Here is a 25,237-nt window from a genome sequence, read left to right as displayed (position 1 = left end):
GGAGGGAAATAGAGAGGTCTTCCCAACAGAATACAGTCAGCCATCTTGAGCAGGAATCTGCAGGATTTCTTTGCAAAGGACCAGAGAGTAAATATTTTAGGCTTGGAGGGTCATACGGTCTGTGCCCGAACTACCCAACTTTGTTGCTGTAGCGTGAAAGGAACCATAGGCAGTTGTTAAACAAATGGATGTGACTGTGTTCCAATCCAACTTCATTTAGAGAAACAGATGCAGGCTGGAGCTTGTTAACCTGTCTGCTAGAGTGGTGCTTCTCAAACTATCTGCTGTGAGGACCCTTTTTTCCCCTAATAATTTATGGATGGGTGCGTTTGTAAAATACGATAAAAATGAATTACTGGAACAACGCAGTTAAAAAGACATAACACAGAAGCTTAAAATTTTTAGATGAAACAGGCAACAAATTACATTTCAATAAATATAATTAGAATAGTCACACACAGGGAAAAAGAATTAGAGAAACTGTAAATGTTCCTTGAAAGTATCTTACTAATAAAGAGAACTGCTATTATAAGACATAACTTTTTGTCATTCCACGATACTAACTAAACAAAAAGTTGAGTGAAATTTCAATTCCCCATTTATTAACTGCCTACATGCACACTCTAAACAAACACTGTGTGTGTATGTATGTGTATATATATATATATATATATGTCAATATTTTAAATTTTAACGTGACATGAATTTGCTTCCAGCTCTTAATCTATCTAACCTAGGTTGGATGGACAACAGTGCTGCTCACAAGAGATAACGTACATCTAAACTGTTCATATAGTTTTTTAATAGCTTTATTGAGGTATAATTGATAATATAAAGAACTGAATATATTAATGTGTACAATTTGATGACTGACCATATACAAACATCCGTGATACAATCACCACAATCAGGGCAACAGGCGTGTCCATCACTTCCCTAAGTTTCCTTGTGTTCCTTTGTTGTTGCTGTTGTTGCTGTTTTTGATTTGATCTTTAAGGCGACATCACCTCTAAGATTCTAACATGCTAAGTTTTAAACAGCACACTGGGGCTTCCACTTTGAAGACAGTGTATTGTGCTAACCTAGTAATCTCCTTTCCTTTCTAGAATACACCAAAATAACGAAGAATCCCCATGTATATGATCGCAATTAAATAAATAAAAGTTTAATAAGGTTGTTGGATGCTAACAAATGAGTTTATACTCTGTATGATACTATAATGATAATACATGTCAGTATACATTTGTCCAAACCCGTAGGATGTGTAACACCCAGAGGGATCCCTAATGTAAACTATGGATTTGGGGTGATGATGATGTCAATGTAAGGTCATCAATTGTAACAAACATACTACTCTGGGATGCTGATAATGGGGGACGCTGTGCACGTGTGTACCTTCCCCTCAGTTTTGCTGTGAACCTAAAACTGCTCTACAAAATAAACTTTTTTACAAATCAGTTTATAAAATGAATCACATTTATATATACAAGTTAAAATAACCATTTTAAACAGTATGATTTAGTACTGAGATAACCAAAGATAAAGCTATACTTAAATGGGGTAATGTTAGTGCTCCTTAAAGGTATCAACTGTCATCGTTTATAAATCAAGCAAATAGGGACTGCATCCTTCTTCTGATGACTGATGGAAGCGGCAGCAGTAGATATGTTAAGGTCTTCTCAGGCTAAGCACACAATGTGACACTTCACTTCTTGTCATCATCATAACAACTGTCTACTCAGGTAAAGGATCACCCCAAACATATGTGTCTTATTAACTGTAGAGATGAGCGGACTAGGTGGGACCTGTGGTCTATCATGCTCTGGCTCACACAAAATTATGAGGACCAATACCCCCCCGAGTTTTGTGCCAACAAATTCCTACCAATCAGGACTTCCCAGTCAAGTTTACCGCGATCTTGCAGGGTCAACCTGGTGTTGAGAGATAATTCTCCACGGGTCTCTTGAGTTTCCGTACATCTTGCGAGCAGAGGCACTGACTGTTCCAGGCTGTCTTTGCAAGGATGACTGCACAGTGAACAGCCTTGGAAGACAGAGAAAGTGTCTCCCTCCAGAGCAAAGAGCAGGCATGTTCACTGTCCAGTACAATAAAGATAATATCTCTCCCCAGGGCAAAGGGCAGGCATACTTATGCCTATGATAAAAGACTCGGACTACTCATCTAGTAGAGTATTGTGATCTTCTCATTAAACAGGAGAAAGAAAAATATTTCAATGGAGTACTTCATTTGCTCAACCCTCTGTCCTGATGACCAACTGACATTTTGATATAAGACACACTTAACTTGTTTCCAATGAAATAGCAGCTACCGTATCAGTGGTAGAATAAGCCAAGTACGGTTTTGGCAAACAGCTCTGCATCCTCTGAGACGTGATGAAAATCAGCAGCATTAGGCATTAAAAGAAAAAAACAGTCTACTGAATGGAAGGCCTGAGATCTTTGCCTTACGTGAGTCCAGATTGGAAGGTTACAGCGGGTTTCTTTGAAAAAAGAAAAGTTTGGGAGCAACTGCCATAGCCTCAGCCATTTAGTAACATTTCAAATAGCGGTTGCCTTCTTGAGGAGAAAGGGAGAGAAAAATCTGAATCGTATATGGTCTTGAGAGTTTTTCAACATCTTCAAAGTTTTCTTATTGAGTTTATACAAAACTTGTTTCAAATCAGAGACCTTTACAGCTTTCACTTGCATTACTGCTTTTCCTAACCTACTGGAATAACAAGCCTCGAAGAGATTAATGCATTTGTTTTAACTGCTTTACTTACAGTTTTCTGGCTTGGATCCCAACTCTTCTACTGATTGCATGCTGTGAATCTCAAATCCTTCAGGGTATTCTGCCTTATTGATCGTCTTATTATCCACATAAATGATACGTTTAACACAGTTAATATCTAACAATGCAGTCTGTTGAGCAGAAAGAAAAGCCAGTTATTAAATATGGGTATGCAATAAACTCAATTCTTGAATATTCTCCTATGCTGTCAAACACTGCCACGAATTACAAGAAAATTTCATACTTACCTTAAGTTTACTCTCCAGAAGTTCAACACTAGTAATCAGATAGGTAGCCTCAGATTCATTTAACCCGTGAACTACAGCTTCTTTGCCAAGTGTGGCATATAAAGTCACAACTGCATAATAAAAAATGAACACAAAAGTTAAATGATAAACATTTCTTAGATATATTATCTAAGTCAACTTTTAATGACAGATATACTCACAGACGCAAAGACATTTTATAATCTCATTTGATTTCATAGTCTCTGCTATTACCCTTCAACCTTGCCTCAAACTTCCTGGTAGTCACAAATCTTTCTTACAAATTTTCGGGATTCTAACTTTTTAAACCTAAAGAAACCCAGAAATACTGGAAGTGCCACAAACTGGGCAAAAGTCATCAGTCAATTCAGTTTCTCAAGGCCAACAGGTTCTGGCTGAACACTTGCTTGGAAAACAAGAGGATCTCAGGACAATTTCACATGTAAGCGAAGCCCACTCTCTCCCCCTCCAAAAACACCAGGCACTTACGAGGAAAGTTGTACTTAAAGCAGGTCTGTGCTGCAATCATCCATTCAGCCCTGGTCTCACAGAAAATGGCAATAGTGCTCTTTGGTTTCAGTCCCAACGCAGCGAGTCCACTACCAAAGTTATTCACTCTGCGGTTCACTTCGAGATAGTTCATCCATTTATAATTCCCAAGAATTAACTGTTAAAGTGAGACATTCTGTAATATTAGCATATGTACTCAAACAAGCAATTAACATACTATTCAAAGTGTAGAACTCTAAAAATATCCTTAAGTGAATTACACAGATGCTGTGAGCACCTTCTGAGAATTAGTTACGGGCACTATAATGGAATGCCAGCATGTTTTAAATGCACTTGATTTATAATAAAGTGTACCTTCCCCTTTAAAAACAATAGGAAGCACAAAAATGCTTTACCTTCTTAAAAACCTTTCCATTTGGCTGCATTTCATTTTCTTCACTTAGGATTTCCCTGGTCCCCAGGCTGTCCTTCTTCCCAAACTTGGATACGGCATGATCGAATAATTTATCCAGGGTGTCTGCTCCAGGGATGTCTATGACAGCTAGTGAGTCGAAGTGCGTGACAGAGCGATACGGACTTCCAGGTTTGTCTGAGGTGGGCTTAGCTTTTATTCTCTTTGCCATAGCGTTTTTCTTCTTGGCATTGGTAAGAAAATACCACGGAATAAATACAAGGGCACTGTATATTGTTATTAACAAGTGGATAGGCAGCAAAATAATGGTGAGCACAGTTTGCTTAAGTTTCATAGTGGCAAGGCTTCTAAAATGGTGTTTATTTCTTGTTATTCTTTGGCTTCAGAAAGCCTGATTTTGCTGAAGAAGGCAATAATGGAAGCAGTAGTGAGAGTAGCAGAAGAGTCAAGGCAGTTCAATTGTAACGATACAGATAAGAGTTAGTAATCTTTGGAAGCCGACAATAAAGTACACCTGTAGGTGAAGACAACAAACCAGGCAGAGAGCAGGGAAAACAAAACAAAACAAAAACAAAACAAAAGAGTATTAGCAAGTTGATAGACCACTGATTTAAATACTCAGGTCTTTATTAGTTGCTATAATTGATTTGATACAAGAAAGCGGAAATAACTGGTCTGAAAGACTGGCATTTTCCAGTTTTAATCATTATGGCCATAAATTTTAAATTTAATTTTTATAGGTTTTTAGGTATACTACACATCACTCTGTAAGTCAGTCGTGTAACACTTATAGTGCCTATATGAGTGCGGGCACGTGGTATTTAAGTTTGGCTAAGCTTTGGGAGAGTAGTGAATGTCAATATTGAGGTTTCTCTTAAATATGTATATGTAAACTGGACAGCTTTAAATAGGATTTGGTTTTGTTTCCAAAAGAGAGAAAAATTCTACCAATTTTGGTTTATTTCTCAAAGATCAAACCAGAAATATTATTCTGAGTTCTTCTTTAAAATAATTTCTTGGTAATGCTATTCACTACCTCCTATCCCCCAAACTGGAGCAATACAATCATAAAATCATTTCCTACTTGTCCACTTTTGTGCTCAAAATTGCACTAGTTGCCTGGGAGTGGTAGCATTAAGTCCAAAGTGGTGTAAGTCCTGGCCCTTGCTCATTACGAGTTAACACTTGTGAGACCATCAGCACACAAGATAGATCCAGTGTTTTCAAACTTTGTTTGCAGGAGAAGGTGGCAGCAAAACCATTTCTTCAAATAAACACTCATGCAGACTTCCCATATATAGACACTAAAGTGGAACTGCTCTGGCTGAAGCAGGGATTGGGGGTGCCCAGAGTCCCACCCTGGACTTCCTGGAATCCCACTCCCAAAGTGACCACTGGACCTTTTCCGATGAAAAGCCTGTGGAAATACCTAAGTGCTATGGTGTGCACTGCAAGCAATAAATGCGATAGCAGTTCAGAGCAAGTGCAAAATGGTCCACAGTTACTAGGGGAGGCTTTGTGGAGATTAGACTTAAGCTGGACCTTATGTCAGGGATCTGGAAACAAAGGAGAAAGAATGGAGGTCATTCTGGGCTGCGGAACCACATGATAAAAGATAAAGAGGTAGAAATGAAAGGACTTTGGGAGAGGAGAGGCTGCCAAAAAAAAGGACACTCACCTGAGTGGGGCACAGAGTACTCGCTGGCTAAACGGGCCACAGTAGTACAGGGTCTGACAAATCAGGCAAAGTAGTTTTGATTTGATTTGACAGGAAACTGGAGGCCACTGCAGGTCAGAAAAAAACAGTGCCAAATGGAAAGGAACTGCAGAAACAGCCTCAGGGAGAATAATGTCTCTCCGGGAACTTGCCTTCAGCTGAGAAAGCTATTTTGGAGAGTGGCAGTATATTTCAACTACAAAAATTAAAATATTAGTTCACTTTGAGGAGACAAATTGAAGTGCATCCTTCTGCAACTCTTGTGGAAATGGACTACTGACCCCAAGAGAGTTGTGCGTTTTTACACCAACTACTATAAAATGGTTGGCTTAATCCTTAATCCTGCCTCTGCTTTTGTTCATGTCCTTCAACTGAGTGTGGGTGAAATGAGCAAGAAACTACAGGTGAAAAGACCTGGGTTTCAGACCCCATCTCTGTCACTGACTGGCGGCTGTGTAACCTTGGGCAAAACAATCTGTCTGAGCTTAGGATCTGACTAGATCAGTAGCCCTTAACTTCCTAGAGGTGATGGGCCCCTTTCAGCATCCAATGAGAACTATGAACCCAGTTCCCCTCAGAAAGATATGCAAAATGGTATACACAAATTCAGGGGATTCCTGAGTTCCCTGGAATCCATCCATGAACACCAAAGGGTGACACCACCCTTACACTAAAAATTTCTGGCCTAGATGATTTCCTGGGGCCCTTCCAACTTTAATTTTATGATTTACTATACCTAGAAATTGCTTTCTCAGTCTCTTTGACAAGTCTGGTCATTCATTTTTTCAAGACAAGGTACATCAAGTGTCTATCATAGTGCCTAATCCTCAATATGCAAGATTCCCTCTAACAATCCTCTCCTCCATCAGACGTTCCATGACTACCCAAATCCTTGATAATCTTTCCTTTTTCTAATTTCCCACATCACTTGAAATGTCTACCACTCATTCTGATCCTTGATTATACCATCATTTTTAAACATCTAAGCACCTAAGTATAGGGCACAGACCAGGAGTTCTCAACCCTATCAAACCCAACACCTCTTTGTTATAACAAATACTTCATAATACTCCTTTATAAACCTTAAAGGAGAGTCACAGATGATAGTCTCAGATGATAGTCTACCCACACACACAATTTTTTAAAATAATTCTTTACTGGTAATATAAAGAAGTACTGAAAGGAAATCAATTCAAAATAAATACTTATTTCAATATGTAAATTATCAGGGACAATACCAGAAGTACCACCTCAGGCTCACCCTTGGGGCTGAAGAAGTAGAAGACAGCTTTTGAAGAGCTTACAATCTAGCTAGATTTAAACTGTATTGTATGTGTTCAGTCATTCATGTTGTTACATACACTTAATTTTTTAAACAGATTTGCCTTAAGTCTTGGAGGTAGGGAAACATCTACTTAATCCTCGTAGTACAGAGACACATTCACATAAAAACACACACACACACACACACACACACACACACACACAGAGTACACAAGGCTCAAAAAACATTCAGGTAAAGAGAGATCAGAGAGGTCATTTAGTCCAGAAGTTTTCTAATTCTTTCTGGTGGTACTGGCGGCAGGGGGCGAGGCATGGCTCATTCATTTGAATAAAATCTTATGTGGACGTGAAAACACAAGTACAGATAAAAGCAAAAGGCAGAGTTGCTTTGGTGGGAGCACACTGGAACCTCCATTTCAGCTGAATATTTGAGCCACTGATATCGTCTGATCTTTCATCTCAAAGAGAAGCAAATGTTGTGACAGTACAAACTGTAACCAAGGCCTGTCCCCAGTGTTACATCCAGCCTATTGATACATTCGTTAAAAAAAAAAAAGATCTGAATACCTACTATGTGTAAGTTTTGAACACTTAACACAAAGATGAGTAAAACATGTTCTCAATCCTTTACATGCACGTGTGCATGTACATATGTGTCCATATGTATGGCAGGGTGCAGGGAGATGAGTTCACAAATATATACAGTAGAATATGATAGATCCCATCAGAGAAACAAGAACGAAACGCTAAAGGTATTCAAAAGAGGGATGAGATTACATCCAGTTTGGGGGGGACAAAAAGAGGGAGGAAGGAGAACCATCCAGAAAGGTTTCACAAAATAGCACAGTATTTGGAGTCGGTATGAAGGATGGATATGTTTTCAAAAGGAGAGGACAAAGACTGGGAAATGAGGACAGTCCTCATGGACTGGGGAATGGATGGGGGCAGAACTGCAGGATGTATCAGAAAACAGCAAGTAGAGTGGCAGATGCTTTCGAGCTTTCTGTGGAAAGTGCTGTTCCCCTTTTATGATCTAAGTCAATGGGAAAATTGAATTATTTCAGAGTCAACGTTACTAGAACGCCACTATACTATAAGAGACACGTGTATGATGATTTGGCAACTCAAGACTATGCACCCCGCTATTATGTTGGGGGAAAATGAATTGTTCTCTAAAGAAGAGAAAGTCTGATATCCTGGGTGGTACATGGACTAAACAAAGTTAGGAGGTCTGGCTTCTAACCTCAGCGTCTGCTCTTACGTGTGACTTTGTATGAGATATATGACCTCTCACCTAAAAGCTCTGTACCAGTGGCATTGCGTGTAAAACAGGAATACCGCTTGTGTTATCTACTTCGTGCCACTGTTGGGAGAATCCTTCGTCTGATCCAGCTTCAATTTCATGAGCATTAATAATCAGTTCCTGGAATACACTTTCGACCTGCTTGCATCTCTCCCTCTTCATTGTACTCACTCAGCTAAACCACAACCTGGTTAAATCCCGTCCGCCACCTAATCTGCACCCATCCCCATGCAGCTGAATTTGGCTAGAGAAAAACCCAGCTGTGCTGAACGCCCCCCTTTAGATCCATGATTGCTCCCTCAAAGGGACCCTTGAAGCTGCACGGAAACCATGCTGCCCTGGCATCCACTAGGCCATCCAGAGGCTTGCTCTCCTGGGGTTTGCTCTCCTGGGGTTACACTTTGTTCTCTCTCTTCAGACCACCGAGGCTCCTCTGCCATCCTCATCCTCAGCTGCTGACCTGGCTTACCAGTTGGCTGAGAAAACTAAAACCGTCTGAAGAGAACTTCCACAGACTCCCACCAGTGTGTCTCCCCATCTACTCGGATCTGTGGCCATGCGCTCTCTTCTCTCCCATGACTAGAGATGGACTAGTGATGCTCCTAGCTAAGGCCAACCCCTTCACTTGCGTGTGACACCCCTGTCTAGACCAGAAAGACCTGGCGGTGCCACTCTACTGATTCTTCCCTCTCTCTCCAGCCTCATTAATTTTTCCGGCTCGAATCGGTTCCATCAGCATCCTAACAGGCTTTTATTTCTTTCATCTTAAAAACCACTCCCTCTCTGTAGGAGAAGGAGAAGAGTTGTCTCTGTGCTCTCTCACCCAGCTCCCTCCTCCTATTTTCTCTTGAACCCACTACGCTCAGGCTTTCCCCTCTACCATTCCACAAAATTGCTCTGATCAAGTTCACTGATGACTTCCATGTTGTCAGATCCCAAGGTCAATTAAAGCTCAGTCCTCATCCCCTTTGACCCACTACCAGCCTTTAGCCCCGTTGACTCCTCTCCTCCTGCTGGAAACTTCTTCACTTGGCTTCCAGCAGACCCCATTCTTCAGGTTTTCTTCCGACTTTCCTGGCCACTCCTTCTCCATCTTCTTTGCTGCTTCTTCCTCATCTCCCTGACCTCTAAACGCTATAGTGCTCAGTCCTTGAACCTTTTCTTTATCTATGCTCACTCCCATGGTGATCTCATTTAGTCTCACAGCTTTAATTAGCATATATATGGTGATGACTCTCAAAATGTCCCCCCTTAGCCTGGAGGTCTCCCTTAGGCACCTAGGTTTGTATATCCAACTGTTTCCTCAACAGATCCATTTAGATATCAGTTACATATTCAAATTTAATACATATGTTGAAAATTGAGCCACTGATCGTCCTCCCACAAACCTAGCACACCCAGTCTTGCCCATTTCTGTAGTTCCAGTTGCTTTGACCAAAAGCCTTCAATGACCAGGTTCACTTTCACTCCCCTCTCTTTCTCACACATTCCACACCCAATTCAACAGCAAATCCTACCAGCTCTACTTACAAAACAGATATCAAATTCAACTACTTCTCACCACCTCTACTGCTACCATCCTGGCTCAAGCCACTATCCTCTCTCACCTGGATCAATGCAATAGCCAATCCGATCTCCCTGCTTCCACCTTTATAATAAATTCTAAACTCAGCAGCCAGAGTGCTCTAGTTCAAGTTCAAGTTAGACCATACCATTCCTCTGCTCCAAACCTTTCAAAGAATCCCCATATGACTCATTCAGAAATACAGTCCTTACTCAGACCTAGGAGACGGCATCTGTCCTCCACCTCAAGTTTCCATCTTCATCTCCGACACTTTTCCCTGCCTCATTCTGCTACCGTCCCACTTGTTCCTTGCTGTTTCTGGGACACACCAAGCATGACCCTGCCTCAGGGTCCTTGTACATGCTATTCTCTTTGCCTGGAATGTTCTTCTAAGATACCTGCACAGCTTATTCTCTCACCTTCTTTTTGTCTTTACTCAAATGTCACCTTCTCAGTGAGGCCTTCTCTAGCCACTCCAAAATCGAACCCCAAGACCTCCTATCCCTTTCTCGCTTTATTATTCTCCTTAGTACTTGTAACTACTATGTCATATGCTTTATTTTTCATGTTTATTTATGAATGCCCCCATTAGAACATAAAAGCTCCATGAGGCAGAGAGTTTATTGTTTGCTGCTGAATCCTCCTACAACAGTACCTCTGTGTGTTAACTGTTCAATAAACTTGTTGACTGAAATAAGAATGGACATGGAGGGACTTCCCTGGTGGTCCAGAGGTTAAGAATCCGCCTGCCAAGGCAGGGGACATGGGTTAGATCCCTGGTCCGGGAAGATCCCATATGCCGCAGGGCGACTAAGCCTGTGCGCCACAACTACTGAGCCTGCGCTCTAGAGCCCATGAGCCACAACTACTGAGCCCATGTGCCACAACTACTGAAGCCCGAGCGCCTACAGCCCGTGCTCCGCAATGAGAAGCCACCGCAATGAGAAGCGTGCACACTGCAATGAAGAGTAGCCCCCGCTCGCCGCAACTAGAGAAAGCCCGTGCGCAGCAATGAAGACCCAGCGCAGCCAAAAAAAAAAAAAAAAAAAAAACGGAATGGACATGGATTGCTCTGAAACTATAAAGTAAAAATGGACGTACGTGCAATAGCCGGAAGACAACCAACCTTAGTCATCTTCTTAAAAAATCACTTGTCCATGCCAACACTCTAGGAAATGGTATACTCTTAAAAGCCCCTGGTAATTAATTTGAACACGCATTTAGTTGCTTGAGAGAAAATATGAAACTGGAAAAACTGCCTGTTACATGGAGGGAAAAGACAGTTGTTATAAAAGCAAGAGGGTTACAGAATTTTTACTATGTGCTTTTTCACGGATGCCTTTCAGAGAGGAGTGCTGTCCTGCCACGTATGAAGAGAAATACTGCTGTCCCACCAGGAGGACGTAAACTCTGAGTTGCGCTTCCTTGAAATCAAGGGATGCATTTGTATTTCAGCTGTAAAAGGGCAGGGCATCAGCTTCAGTCAGGGGATAGCTAATCATTCCTGTTGATGTTCGGCATTCTATATGAGAATCAGATTAATAACCACTTGTTGAGCCTGTACTAGGAGCTAGGCACTGTGCTCAGTCCTTTAGATACATTATTTCATTTAGTCCATCAGAAAACCCTTTTGAAGTAATACCCTGATGACATAGCTGGTGATATAACAGTCTCAGACAGATCATTTGCCCAAGTTAACACAGCTAAGTAGGGATTTGGACCCAGGTCTATCTGATTTTAAAGTCCATACTTTCAGCTGTACTGTCTGTGACCTTGGTCATACTGGTATAATCTAAATGGGTGAGAGTGACAAACTTTGTATATGAAAAAAATCCTGATGACAACTTTGAGCACTGATCTGTCCTACAGCCTAAGGCATTTTTATAGGGAAAAAAAAGCCCTTTAGGTGTCTAGTAAGTCCTAGAAGTGTAAGTGAAAATCAGGTGCAATTTTTTTTAAATTTTGAGGTCAAGTTTAATGTTAAGCATTTCATTCCAGTTACTTCAAACGCTCTGAAATAGCTAGGTTAAACACAAAAAGCATTAGTAATACATTAAGCTCCAGTACACAAAGTAAACAAACACTACATACTGATTAAAGTCTGAATTTAAAAGATACCATCTCTCCCAGCAGCACAGAGAAAAACTAATAAACTGAAGTCAATGCCAAGGCACTTCTTTTCAAAAGTTTTATAAAATAGACTAAACCAAGGAAGGATGCACACATCTACCAAGCTGAAACACGTGGTAGGGCAAATTAACTTCATCTGTCCTTGATATAATAATACCTTATGAAAACATACAAAATATAAACTTGATAATCAATGGTTAACTATGTCAGTGCTACTTTAAGAAATCACATTTTCAAATCATACATCACTTAAGGGTAATTTAAACACCAAATAAAGAGATAATTTGCCTTCTGAAAAGGATAAGCTGTATTCACTAAACTTTAAATCAGAAAATTATAAAAAATACAAGAGATTAAACAGGTAAGCATACCGGTTGCACTTTAGAAGATCATACTTCTACATAGATATTACATCACCAAGACTTCTGTAAAGGGCTGGGGTGCTTTTTTAAAAAATCCTATTTTCTTTCACACACTATTAAAAAGCTCCAAATGATTTTAAAACATGTAGGAGAAAGCTCATATACATGTTAAAGAAATTGGTTGCCTTTGGTTCATGAAATCAAACTTTACAGGAGCTACATTACAATATAATTAACTTTATATTTTAATATTAAAACTTAACATTAAAACATTTGTAGACAAATGACTTATTTAGCCATTTTCTTACAAAATGGCTAAGTAAGTCACTACAACTCAGCTACCTGGCCACCATGATGTGAAACTGTATCATGGTAGAGAACAAACAAAAAAACTTCACTCTGCTCTTCAGCAGTAAATATACCTTATAAGTGAGATTAATAAAAGAATTCAAAGACTGATAAATCTGTTGAAGACTGAAATCTTACAGCCATTCAGTCAACCCTTAACACTAAAACATTAAAATTAACATTTTAACATTAAAACTTTTTAAATGTTAATATTTTAAGAAAATAAAAGTCATTAAGAGTAGCTAGCAGGATCTTTTGCTATCAGGCAGTCTACAAGACTGAATAATCATGTGAAATATACAACTGTCTGCCCCTTGTAAGTCTCATCTGACTCAAAGTTAGTAAGCCAATATAATAAATATGAAATAGCTAATACAAGCAAACTTTTAACCTGGTATACAGTAATTATAATAAATACATCTGAAAACTGAAAAAAAGCAAAACAACAACACCTAGGGTGAATATATAGATGCTCTCTAACACCACATTGCACCTGTGCCTAGCTACCTTGACTAGGAGTATCTCACAACTATGACTGATCTTTGGGTTTGTCTCTAACAAGACTAACCAAACCTGTTTACTTCATCACCTGGACAGGTATTAACTCCTGAAGTCGCCATCCTGCTAGTCTCTTCCCAGCTTTCCCCAGAAAAGAAAGCACCTCAGCTGCCATGTTGAAAATGCTCTTTCTTGTTCTAGCACGTGTTCCCTCCCATAACACCTTAAGAACATCCTCAGCATTCATTCATCAGATAATGCTTTTTCTAGGTCATCGGATAGTATATAATTGGGACCCTACTCACATGTGTTAAAGAGACCTAGTATGTTGAAATGAGATCTAGGAGCCCACGTTGTGCTTCTGCACTTCACACACACTGTGTATGTATACACACACTGTGTATGTAACACTGTGTTACATATCTCTTCCTCATTTTAAGTGATCGCAACACACGATTTTTTTTAACATCTTTATCGGAGTATAATTGCTTTACAATGTTTTGTTAGTTTCTGCTGTATAACAAAGTGAATCAGCTATATGTATACATATATCCCCATATCCCCTCCGTCTTGCATCTCCCTCCCACCCTCCCTATCCCACCCCTCTAGGTGGTCACACAGCACGGAGCTAATCTCCCTGTGTGATGCAGCTGCTTCCCACTAGCTATCTATTTTACATTTGGTACTGTATATATGTCAATGCTACTCTCTCACTTCGTCCCAGCTAGCTTTCCAAAGTTGAGAGTGGGCTGGATGTAATTTAATCCAAAGCTTACATGTAAGGAATTTTGAGGATATATCATGCTAGAAGTGGCACCTACGGACAAAGCATGATGGTACAATCCAACTTTATCAGACATCATGAAAAAGGGGAGACAAACTAAGTTCTAGGAGTTATGCGTTCAGTGCTGTAGAAGGGAAGCAGCCAGCACAATGACAATTCCAGTGTTCTACAGCTGCTGCTAAAGAGAATCTGCTACAGGTCCCTGTAGACAAAACCCTGCTGCTGCATTAGACGGCCCGTCACGCATGGTGTAGACTTTAATTTTGTCTGTAGAGTCTTCCATTTACTGGATATTTTTTCTTTATGAGCTTAACATTAGTTAATCAAAAATAACTGGGCTACAGATCTGATCTTTCAAATTAGCTCACAGTTACACATGTGTTTCATCTGAGTGAGAAACAGGCAGACTCTGTCATCTTACCTATTTGTTACTCATCTGTCTTCTATCATCTTATCTACTAATTATAATAAAGTAATACAACTGTGGGCTGCCAAACATGAACTCAGGTTCAAATAAAAATCTGTAACCAGCAGTGATACTTCCCACAGGAGTACCTCTGTGTTATAGGGAGAATTTTGCAACTTATATCTTTTTTGGCCACATGCCCTATCTTCCACCTTTGCTAGAAGAGGGACCAGTTTAATAGGTTGGTTCTCTGCTAATGTTGTTTCCCAGTACTTCACACTGTTAAAAGTTATGCAGCAATGTAGTCCTAAACCATTTCTTACAAAATGGCTAATTAAGTCACTACAACTCAGCTTCCTGGCCACCATGATGTGAAACTGTATCATGGTAGAAAACAAAACAAAACAAAAAAGCTTCACTCTGCTCTTCAGTAGTAAATATTCATTATAAATTAGGTTAATAAAAGAACTCAAAGAGTGATAAATCTGTTGAAGACTGAAAGCTTATAGCCATTCAGTCAACTCTTAAATATTAGTGTTGGTAAGAAAAGGGCACAGGTATTTCAGACAATGAAAAATTCAATACATATTTTTTATTAACATTATTATTAATTCAATATGTATTTAAATTATTGACATTGCATTAGTGTGTGCCTGACATTTGAGAAATTAAAGAATTCTTAACTAAAGAAGGAAGCCACATGAAGTCAAATACAAGAAGCCATGGAAAAGTACTCCTAGAGATAATGTCTCCACGTTAGGGATGGGTAATACTTTCCATTCTGTTCTCTCTTCACGTTCATTTGTTTACCTGGCCTATGCGAGCTTCACAAACGTGAGTGAGGCAAAGGGAGATGAGGGAATTAGGTATTTCTGTTTTGAAGTGTGTTTGGGGATAGCCAAGGCAGAGCTATGCCAATTGAAGAGGAGTCTCCAAGGTGTCTGTTGACACCTGAACACAACTGGCCACAACTGGCCTCTCGCTAAGGCTCCTGGCAACTCCAGCTCTTCACCTTGGTAGTTTTTTCTGTTACACATCTAGATGGGCTGCAGGCCAACTACTGTTAGTATTTATCTATGTGTGTAGATGTGTAGATGTGTGTGTGTGTGTGTGTGTGTGTGTGTGGAGAGAGAGAGAGAGAGAGAGAGAGAGAGAGAGAGAGAGAGAGGGAGAGAGAGAGAGAGAGAGAGAGAGGGAACAGACTCTCTGGATAAATAACTATAGAAGCCTGAATACTACAGCCCTCACAATTGCACTATGGTCTATTTCCCAAAGGAAACACTAAACTTATTGGTATCTTCTTTGTCAATCATGGAAATAGCATGCTGCCTATGTAGCTGAATTCAGGGACAACTAATTCTGGCCTGTTGATGAAAATCTTTGGTCATGTTCAACATTTTTCTAATGCAGGCTGACCAGTAGACTTTAAACCTTAGCTTTACAAGAACACTGAGTGTTCTGAATTAGCACATAAGAACTACTAGATCTTCTGTTTCAATTTCATAACCTATTATAATGAAAGCAATTCTCAGAAGAGCAGAAATACAAGAGAGGCAGCATTGTATACAGGGCTTTTGGTCCTAGCTCAGCAGCTTGCTGAGCTGCACTACCTGGAACAAATTAAATAACCTCCTGTCTGTTTCCTCATCTGTACAATGAGAAAGTTGGATTCAGATTTTAAGATATCATGGACCAATAAAAGTTTTAAAAACAAAGAAGGCAGCAATGACACAGCTGCCAATTTTTTTTTGGCCAGGTATGGACATAAAAACAAAAACCATAAACCTATCATTTACTATCACTATCATTTCATAAAATACAGAATGGGTCTAACTCCTCAAAATTAGGAGGATGTATCTTATAATAAGAAGCAATCATTTAAATGGAAAAAGTTTAGCTTTAAAAATCTCATGGCCTGTTGTCTTTGTTTTCCTCACTTCACCATGGACCAGTAAAAACGCTTCACTGGTGAGGGCACGGTCTATAGGTCAATGTTTGGGAACCCCTGGACTAGGTAATTTTCAAGGTCCAAGGCTCAAACACTAAAATTCTAACTTTAGGTGCTCTGTTGCATTTCTTTCATTCTATATTATAGTCTAGAGTAGATGCCTCAGTAAAGGACAGTAGAGATGCTTAGATTTTTGAAGATCAGAAATATATGTAAAACAGTTTGAGAAACAGTAACTAGAATAAGCTTCAATTTACTGGAGAAAATATACAGATTCAACTTCATCGATATTAATGAACCAGTCACTGGACACTTACACTTATTAAGCTCATTTTACAGATGAGGAAATTGAGGCAAAGGGAAGCTAAACAGCTTGCCAAAGACACACCGCCTCAGTAGCCAGAATTGGAACTCCAATCTGTGACTCCATTTTTTGGTGATACTCAAAAGAAAAAGATTGTATTTAGATTTTAAGCGTCACTTCCCCTTTCATAAGTGAGTGACAGTTTAAATTTTAGAAGTTGCCCAGAGTAAAAAGCTTTCCTATTTTACTTTCCCAAATATTGCCTTTTTAACACAAACATAAATACTGGCAGGGCTTTTCTAATATAAAGAGAGGAAAAATGCCTGTTAGTTTGGTCACTTAGTTTTCTCCAAAAGCTGACGAGATGGCAAATTTAGAATTTTTAAAGGACAAATACTTACAGATTTCCTCTTTTTCTCTTAAGAAGAACCCGTGTATCTTTCGTGACTCCAATCTGCAATAAGAGACAACATTTATGTATAGTGACATGAGAAAAGATCCCCTTTAAAAAGAAACCTCGGACTTCCCTGGTGGCGCAGTGGTTAAGAATCTTCCTGCCAGTGCAGGGGACACTGGTTCAAGCCCTGGTCCGGGAAGATCCCACATGCTGCAGAGCAACTAAGCCCGTGCACCACAACTACTCAGCCTGCGCTCTAGAGCCCGCGAGCCACAACTATTGAGCCCGCGTGCCACAACTACTGTAGCCCATGCACACAGAGCCCGTGTTCCGCAGCAAAAAAAGCCACCGCAATGAGAAGCCCACGCACCGCAACAAAGAGTAGCCCCCGCTCGCCACAACTAGACAAAGCCTGCACACAGCAACGAAGACCGAATGCACCCAAAAATAAAAATAAATAAAATTTTAAAAATAAATAACTAAATAAAAAGAAACCTCACATGCTGTTTCACATTACCTGTGCATGATAAGCCAGGTAGTTCATGATAAGCCAGGTACCAAAGGAAAAACAAGAAATGACTAAAAGTCGTGCTATTGGGATCTCACAAAAGTAACTGAGCCTGGCTCAAAGAAACAATATTCAAAACTCTACAAGTGGGGTTTACCCCAGGAATGCAAGGATTCTTCAATATATGCAAATCAATCAGTGTGATATACCATATTAACAAACTGAAGGAGAAAAACCATATGATCATCTCAATAGATGCAGAAAAAGCTTCTGACAAAATTCAACACCGATTTATGATAAAAACCTTCCAGAAAGTGGGCATAGAGGGAACCTATCTCAACATAATAAAGGCCATATATCACAAACCCATAGCCAAATTGTTCTCAATGGTGAAAACCTGAAACCATGGCCTCTAAGATCAGGAACAAGACAAGGTTGTCCACTCTCACCACTGTTATTCAACATAGTTCTGGAAGTTTTAGCCACAGCAATCAGAGAAGAAAAAGGAATCCAAATTGGAAAAGAAGAAGTAAAGCTGTCACTGTTTGCAGATGACATGATACATAGAGAATCCTAAACATGCTACCAGAAAACTGCTAGAGCTAATCAACGAATTTGGTAAAGTAGCACGATACAAAATTAATGCACAGAAATCTCTTGCATTCCTATATACAAAGGATGAAAAATCTGAAAGAAAAATTAAGGAAACATTCCCATTTACCACTGCAACAAAAAGAATAAAATACCAAAGTGAGACAGTGGCATGGACATATATACACTACCAAACGTAAAATAGATAGCCAGTGGGAAGCAGCCGCATAGCACAGGGAGATCATCTAGGTGGTTTGTGACCACCTAGCGGGGTGGGATAGGGAGGGTGGGAGGGAGGGAGACGCAAGAGGGAAGAGATATGGGAACATATGCATATGAATAACTGATTCACTTTGTTATAAAGCAGAAACTAACACACCATTGTAAAGCAATTATACGCCAATAAAGATGTTTAAAAAAAAAACACCTAGGAATAAACCTACCTAAGGAGACAAAAGACCTGTATGCGGAAAACTATAAGACACTGATGAAAGAAATTAAAGATGATACAAACAGATGGAGAGATATACCATGTTCTTGGATTAGAAGAATCAACATTGTGAAAATGACTACATTACCCAAAGCAATCTACTTTTCAGTGCAATCCCTACCAAACTACCAATGGCACTTTTCACAGAAGTAGAACAAAAAATTTCACAATTTGTATAGAAAAATAAAAGACCCCAAATAGCCAAAGCAATCTTGAGAACACAAAACGGAGCTGGAGAAATCAGGCTCCCAGATTTCAGACTATACTACAAACCTACAGTAATCAAGACAGTATGGTACTGGCACAAAAACAGAAATATAGCTCAATGGAACAGACAGTAAGCCCAGAGATAAACCCACGCATGTGTGCTCACCTTATTTTTGATAAAGGACGCAAGAATATACAATGGAGAAAAGACAGCCTCTTCAATAAGTGGTACCGGGAAAACTGGACAGTTACAAGCACCATTATATTTTAGAATGATGATAATCAATTTTAGCCAAACAGAAAATCTTTCATTTTACTCCTAAGTCAAAAATTATTCTTTTCAATGCTAGAAGAACATATAAATTGTATATCCATGACAACAATGAATATTTCTTTATGTAGTTAAATCTGCAGTATTCAGGGGTAAGTTCTTTGTTTCACTTTCTAAGTTTTGAAGCAATGTTTATTTATACTATACCCACTGTCTTTACCCTAGCTCAAAGACAGAGTCTAGTTTGAATGTGAAGAGAAATACTTCAACTCTAGTTAAGAATTCTATTATCACTCTTTCTGTTACTTAACTTCTCCCCTTATAATTAGTATGATGAATTATGTATATAAATTATATATATACACATACACACATATAGTTTTATCATTAGTATGGTTTTATATATATCACACATACACACAATTCGCATAGCACACATATGTAAATTGTGTGTGTATAAAAATGACAAGTACCTAACCTACAATATAAGTACCAGACTTCACCTGGGACGGGAAGATAAACCACATGCATAGAAATTCCATTCCTTACTTCAAAAGTTGCACACTTTCAGAACGGAAATAGGCTTTAAAATGAGAGTAATGAACTAGTCTCTAAAAACAAACTCTCCTCCCTCTCCCCTCCAAATGGACTAAAATAGGGTCTACTTTCTAGAACATTAGGAAAGCATCTTATATGCTTCCCTACACAGCAAAATTAAGAATTTCTTTCTAATCAGTATTGATTAGTTTTACTCTTAAGGTGAATGTGGGGCTTCCCTGGTGGCGCAGTGGTTGAGAGTCCACCTGCCGATGCAGGGGACACGGGTTTGTGCCCCGGTCCGGGAAGATCCCACATGCCGCGGAGCGGCTGGGCCCGTGAGCCATGGCCGCTGAGCCTGCGCGTCCGGAGCCTGTGCTCCGCAACAGGAGAGGCCAAAACAGTGAGAGGCCCTCATACTGAAAAAAAAAAAAAAAAGATGCATGTGAGAATATTAGAAAACAAAAAAAGGTGCACTATCCCTATCCTTTTGATTACCTTGGATGAAACTAACAACAGTATCAAGAGGGAAAGGCACATTCTTTTAAAAGCTCTCAATAGAACAACTGCATTTAAATAAAAATTTTTTAAAGCAACAAATATCAAAAATCTACTTGTAAGACCCACCTAAGATACAGCTTGACTATTAGGAAACAACCACTGGGAAAGAAAAGTTTTAATAGATGAAAATTGCTGTCACATTGATAATTCTTGACTCAGGACCAGCAATCTTTTTTTTTTTTGTTATTTTTAAATTTTATTTATTTATTTATACAGCAGGTACTTATTAGTCATCAATTTTATATACATCAGTGTATGCATGTCAATCCCAACTGTCCAATTCAGCACACCACCATCCACACCCCCCCGCGGCTTTCCCCCCTTGGTGTCCATACGTTTGTTCTCTACATCTGTGTCTCAATTTCTGCCCTGCAAACCAGTTCATCTGTACCATTTTTCTAGGTTCCACATACATGCGCTAATATACAATATTTGTTTTTCTCTTTCTGACTTACTTCACTCTGTATGACAGTCTTTAGATCCATCCACGTCTCAACAAATGACTCAGTTTCATTCCATTTTATGGCTGAGTAATATTCCATTGTATGTATGTATGACATCTTCTTTATCCATTCGTCTGTCAATGGGCATTTAGGTTGCTTCCATGACCTGGCTATTGTAAATAGTACTGCAATGAACGTTGGCGTGCATGTGTCTTTTTGAATTATGGTTTTCTCTGGGTATATGCCCAGAAGTGGAATTACTGGATCATATGGCAATTCTATTTTTAGTTTTTGAAGCAAACTCCATACTGCTCTCCCCAGTGGCTGTATCAATTTACATTCCCACCAACAGTGCAAGAGGGTTCCCTTTTCTCCACACCCTCTCCAGCATTTGCTGTTTGTAGATTTTCTGATGATGCCCATTCTAACTGGTGTGAGGTGATACCTCACTGTAGTTTTCATTTGCATTTCTCTAATAATTAGTGATGTTGAGCAGCTTTTCATGTGCTTCTTGGCCATCTGTATGTCTTCTTTGGAGAAATGTCTATTTAGGTCTTCTGCCCATTTTTGGATTGGGTTGTTTGTTTCTTTAATATTGAGATGCATGAGCTCTTTATATATTTTGGAGATTAATCCTTTGTCGGTTGATTCATTTGCAAATATTTTCTCTCATTCTGAGGGTTGTCTTTTCGTCTTGTCTATGGTTTCCTTTGCTGTGCAAAAGCTTTTAAGTTTGATTAGGTCCCATTTGTTTATTTTTGTTTTTATTACCATTACTCTAGGAGGTGGATCAAAAAAGATCTTGCTGTGATTTATGTCAAAGAGTGTTCTTCCTATGTTTTCCTCTAAGAGTTTTATAGTATCCGGTCTTACATTTAGGTCTTGAATCCATTTTGAGTTTATTTTTGTGTATGGTGTTAGGGAGTGATCTAATTTCATTCTTTACATGTAGCTGTCCAGTTTTCCCAGCACCATTTATTGAAAAGACTGTCTTTTCTCCATTGTATATCCTTGCCTCCTTTATCACAGATGAGTTGACCATAGGTGCGTGGGTTTATCTCTGGGCTTTCTATCTTGTTCCATTGATCTATGTTTCTGTTTTTGTGCCAGGACCATATTGTCTTGATTACTGTAGCTTTGTAGTATAGTCTGAAGTCAAGGAGTCTGATTCCGCCACCTAGGTTTTTTCCCCTCAAGACTGCTTTGGCTATTCGGGGTCTTTGTGTCTCCATACAAATTTTAAGATTTTTTGTTCTAGTTCTGTAAAAAATGCCATTGGTAATTTGACAGGGATTGCATTCAATCTGTAGATTGCTTTGGGTAGTAGAGTCATTTTCACAATCTTGATTCTTCCAATCCAAGAACATGGTATATCTCTCCATCTGTTGGTATCATCTTTAATTTCTTTCATCAGTGTCTTATAGTTTTCTGCATACAGATCTTTTGTCTCCCTGGGTAGATTTATTCCAAGGTATTTTATTCTTTTTGTTGCAATGGTAAATGGGAGTGTTTCCTTAATTTCTCTTTCAGATTTTTCATCATTAGTGTAAAGGAATGCAAGAGATTTCTGTGCATTAATTTTGTATCTTGCTACTTTACCAAGTTCATTGATTAGCTCTAGCAGTTTTCTGGTGGCATCTTTAGGATTCTCTATGTATAGTATCATGTCATCTGCAGACAGTGACAGCTTTACTTCTTTTCCAATTTGGAATCCTTTTATTTCTTTTTCTTCTCTGATTGCCGTGGCTAGGACTTCCAAAATTATGTTGAATAATAGTGGTGAGAGTGGATATCCTTGTCTTGTTCCTGATCTTAGAGCAAATGCTTTCAGTTGTTCACCATTGAGAATGATATTTGCTGTGGCTTTGTTATATATGGCCTTTATTATGTTGAGGGAGGTTCCCTCTATGCCCACTTTCTGGAGAGTTTTTATCATAAGTGGGTGTTGAATTTTGTCAAAAGCTTTTCTCTGCATCTATTGAGATGATCATATGGTTTTTATTTTTTTTGCGGTACGCGGGCCTCTCACTGTTGTGGCCTCTCCCTTTGTGGAGCACAGGCTCCAGAGGCGCAGGCTCAGCGGCCATGGTTCACAGGCCCAGCTGCTCCACGGTATGTGGGATCTTCCCGGACCGGGGCACGAACCTGTGTCGCCTGCATTGGCAGGCGGACTCTCAACCACTGTGCCACCAGGGAAGCCCGATCATATGGTTTTTATTCTTCCATTTGTTAATATGGTGTATCACATTGATTGATTTGCATATATTGAAGAATCCTTGCATCCCTCGGATAAATCCCACTTGATCATGGTGTAATGATCCTTTTAATGTGTTGTTGCATTCTGTTTGATAGTAGTTTGTTGAGGATTTTTGCACCTATATTCATCATGATATTGGTCTGTACTTTTCTTTTTCGGTAGTATCTTTGTCTGCTTTTGCTATCAGGGTAATGGTGGCCTCATAGAATGAGTTTGGGAGTGTTCCTTCCTCTGCAATTTTTTGGAAGAGTTTGAGAAGGATGGGTGTTAGCTCTTCTCTAAATGTTTGATGTAGTTCACCTGTGAAGCCATCTGGTCCTTGACTTTTGTTTGTTGGAAGATTTTTAATCATAGTTTCAATTTCATTACTTGTGATTGGTCTGTTCATATTTTCTATTTCTTCCTGGTTCACTCTTGGAAGGTTATACCTTTCTAAAAATGTGTCCATTTCTTCCATGTTGTCAATTTTATTGGCATAGAGTTGCTTGTAGTACTCTCTTAGGATGCTTTGTATTTCTGTGGTGTCTTTTGTAACTTCTCCTTTTTCATTTCTAATTTTATTGCTTTGAGTCCTCTCCCTCTGTCTCTTGATGAGAGATGGTTTATCAATTTTGTTTATCTTCTCAAGAACCAGCTTTTAGATTTATTGATCTTTGCTATTGTTTTCTTTGTTTCTATTTATTTCTGCTCTGACCTTTATGATTTCTTTCCTTCTGCTAACTTTGGGTTTTGTTTGTTCTTCTTTCTCTACTTCCTTTAGGTGTAAGGTTAGATTGTTTATTTGAGATTTTTCTTGTTTCTTGAGGTAGGCTTGTATAGCTATAAACTTCCCTCTTAGAACTGCTTCTGCTGCATCCCATAGGTTTTGGATCATCGTGTTTTCACTGTCCTTTGTCTCTAGGTATTTTTTGATTTCCTCTTTGATTTCTTCAGTGATCTCTTGGTTATTTAATAACGTATTGTTTAGCCTCCATGTGTTTGTGTTTTTTACATTTTTTTCCCTGTAATTCATTTCTAATCTCACAATGTTGTGGTCAGAAAAGATGCTTGATACGATTTCAATTTTCTTAAATTTACTGAGGCTCGATTTGTGACCCAAGATGTGATCTATCCTGGAGAATGTTCCGTGTGCACTTGAGAAGAAAGTGTAATCTGCTGTTTTTGGATGGAATGTCCTATAAATATCAATTCAATCTATCTGGTCTATTGTGCCATTTAAAGCTTCTGTTTCCTTATTTATTTTCATTTTGGATGATCTGTCCATTGGTGTAAGTGAGGTGTTAAAAGTCCCCCACTATTATTGTGTTACTGTCGATTTCCTCTTTTATAGCTGTTAGCAGTTGCCTTATGTATCGAGGTGCTCCTATGTTGGGTCCATATATATTTATAATTGTTATATCTTCTTCTTGGATTGATCCCTTGATCATTATGTAGTGTCCTTCCTTGTCTCTTGTAACATTCTTCATTTTAAAGTCTATTTTATCTGATATGAGTATTGCTACTCCAGCTTTCTTTTGATTTCCATTTGCATGGAATATCTTTTTCCATCCCCCACTTTCAGTCTGTATGTGTCCCTAGGTCTGAAGTGGGTCTCTTGTAGACAGCATATAGATGGGTCTTGTTTCTGTATCCATGCAGCTAGCCTGTGTCTTTTGTTTGGAGCATTTAATCCACTCACGTTTAAGGTAATTATCAATATATATGTTCCTATGACCATTTTCTTAATTGTTTTGGGTTTGTTTTTGTAGGTCCTTTTCTTCTCTTGTGTTTCCCACTTAGAGAAGTTCCTTTAGCCTTTGTTGTAGAGCTGGTTTGGTGGTGGTGAATTCTCTTAGCTTTTGCTTGTCTGTAAAGCTTTGATTTCTCCATCGAATATGAATGAGATCCTTGCCAGGTAGAGTAATCTTGGTTGTAGGTTCTTCCCTTTCATCACTTTAAGTATATCATGCCACTCCCTTCTGGCTTGTAGAGTTTCTGCTGAGAAATCAGCTGTTAACCTTCTGGGAGTTCTCATGTATGTTATTTGTCATTTTTCCCTTGCTGCTTTCAATAATTTTTCTTTGAATTTTGCCAATTTGATTACTATGTGTCTCGGCGTGTTTCTCCTTGGGTTTATCCTGTATGGGACTTGCTGCACTTCCTGGAATTGGGTGGCTATTTCCTTTCCCATGTTAGGGAAGTTTTCGATTATAATCTCTTCAAATATTTTCTCGGGTCCTTTCTCTCTCTCTTCTCCTTCTGGGACCCGTATAATGCGAATGCTGTTGCATTTAATGTTGTCCCAGAGGTCTCTTAGGCTGTCTTCATTTCTTTTCATTCTTTTTTCTTTATTCTGTTCTGCAGCAGTGA

General features: G+C 39.1%; 1 protein-coding gene across 14 annotated transcripts in view; it reads right to left on the bottom strand.

Annotated features, from left to right (window-relative positions):
- Window positions 1-25,237, bottom strand: part of ACSL4 (acyl-CoA synthetase long chain family member 4) — an 83,607-nt gene that overhangs the window by 28,179 nt on the left and 30,191 nt on the right. For 3 of the 14 annotated variants that reach the window (XM_060002859.1, XM_060002858.1, XM_060002862.1), the window contains 6 exons: window positions 17,028-17,080; window positions 5,657-5,763; window positions 3,962-4,492; window positions 3,546-3,723; window positions 3,039-3,148; window positions 2,783-2,921 (listed from right to left, as the gene is read on the bottom strand). In XM_060002859.1, the coding sequence (XP_059858842.1) occupies window positions 2,783-2,921; window positions 3,039-3,148; window positions 3,546-3,723; window positions 3,962-4,312 (778 nt within the window). In that variant the 5' untranslated portion in view covers window positions 4,313-4,492; window positions 5,657-5,763; window positions 17,028-17,080. The remainder of the gene's footprint in view (window positions 1-2,782; window positions 2,922-3,038; window positions 3,149-3,545; window positions 3,724-3,961; window positions 4,493-5,656; window positions 5,764-17,027; window positions 17,081-25,237) is intronic. The other 11 variants (XM_060002860.1, XM_060002861.1, XM_060002863.1 and 8 more) reach the window with 5 other exon arrangements.

This window comes from Delphinus delphis, chromosome X (assembly GCF_949987515.2).
Source record: "Delphinus delphis chromosome X, mDelDel1.2, whole genome shotgun sequence".
NCBI lineage: Eukaryota > Metazoa > Chordata > Mammalia > Artiodactyla > Delphinidae > Delphinus > Delphinus delphis.
The sequence above is the reverse complement of the archived record's forward strand: the minus strand, read 5'-3'. Positions and strand labels throughout refer to the sequence as shown.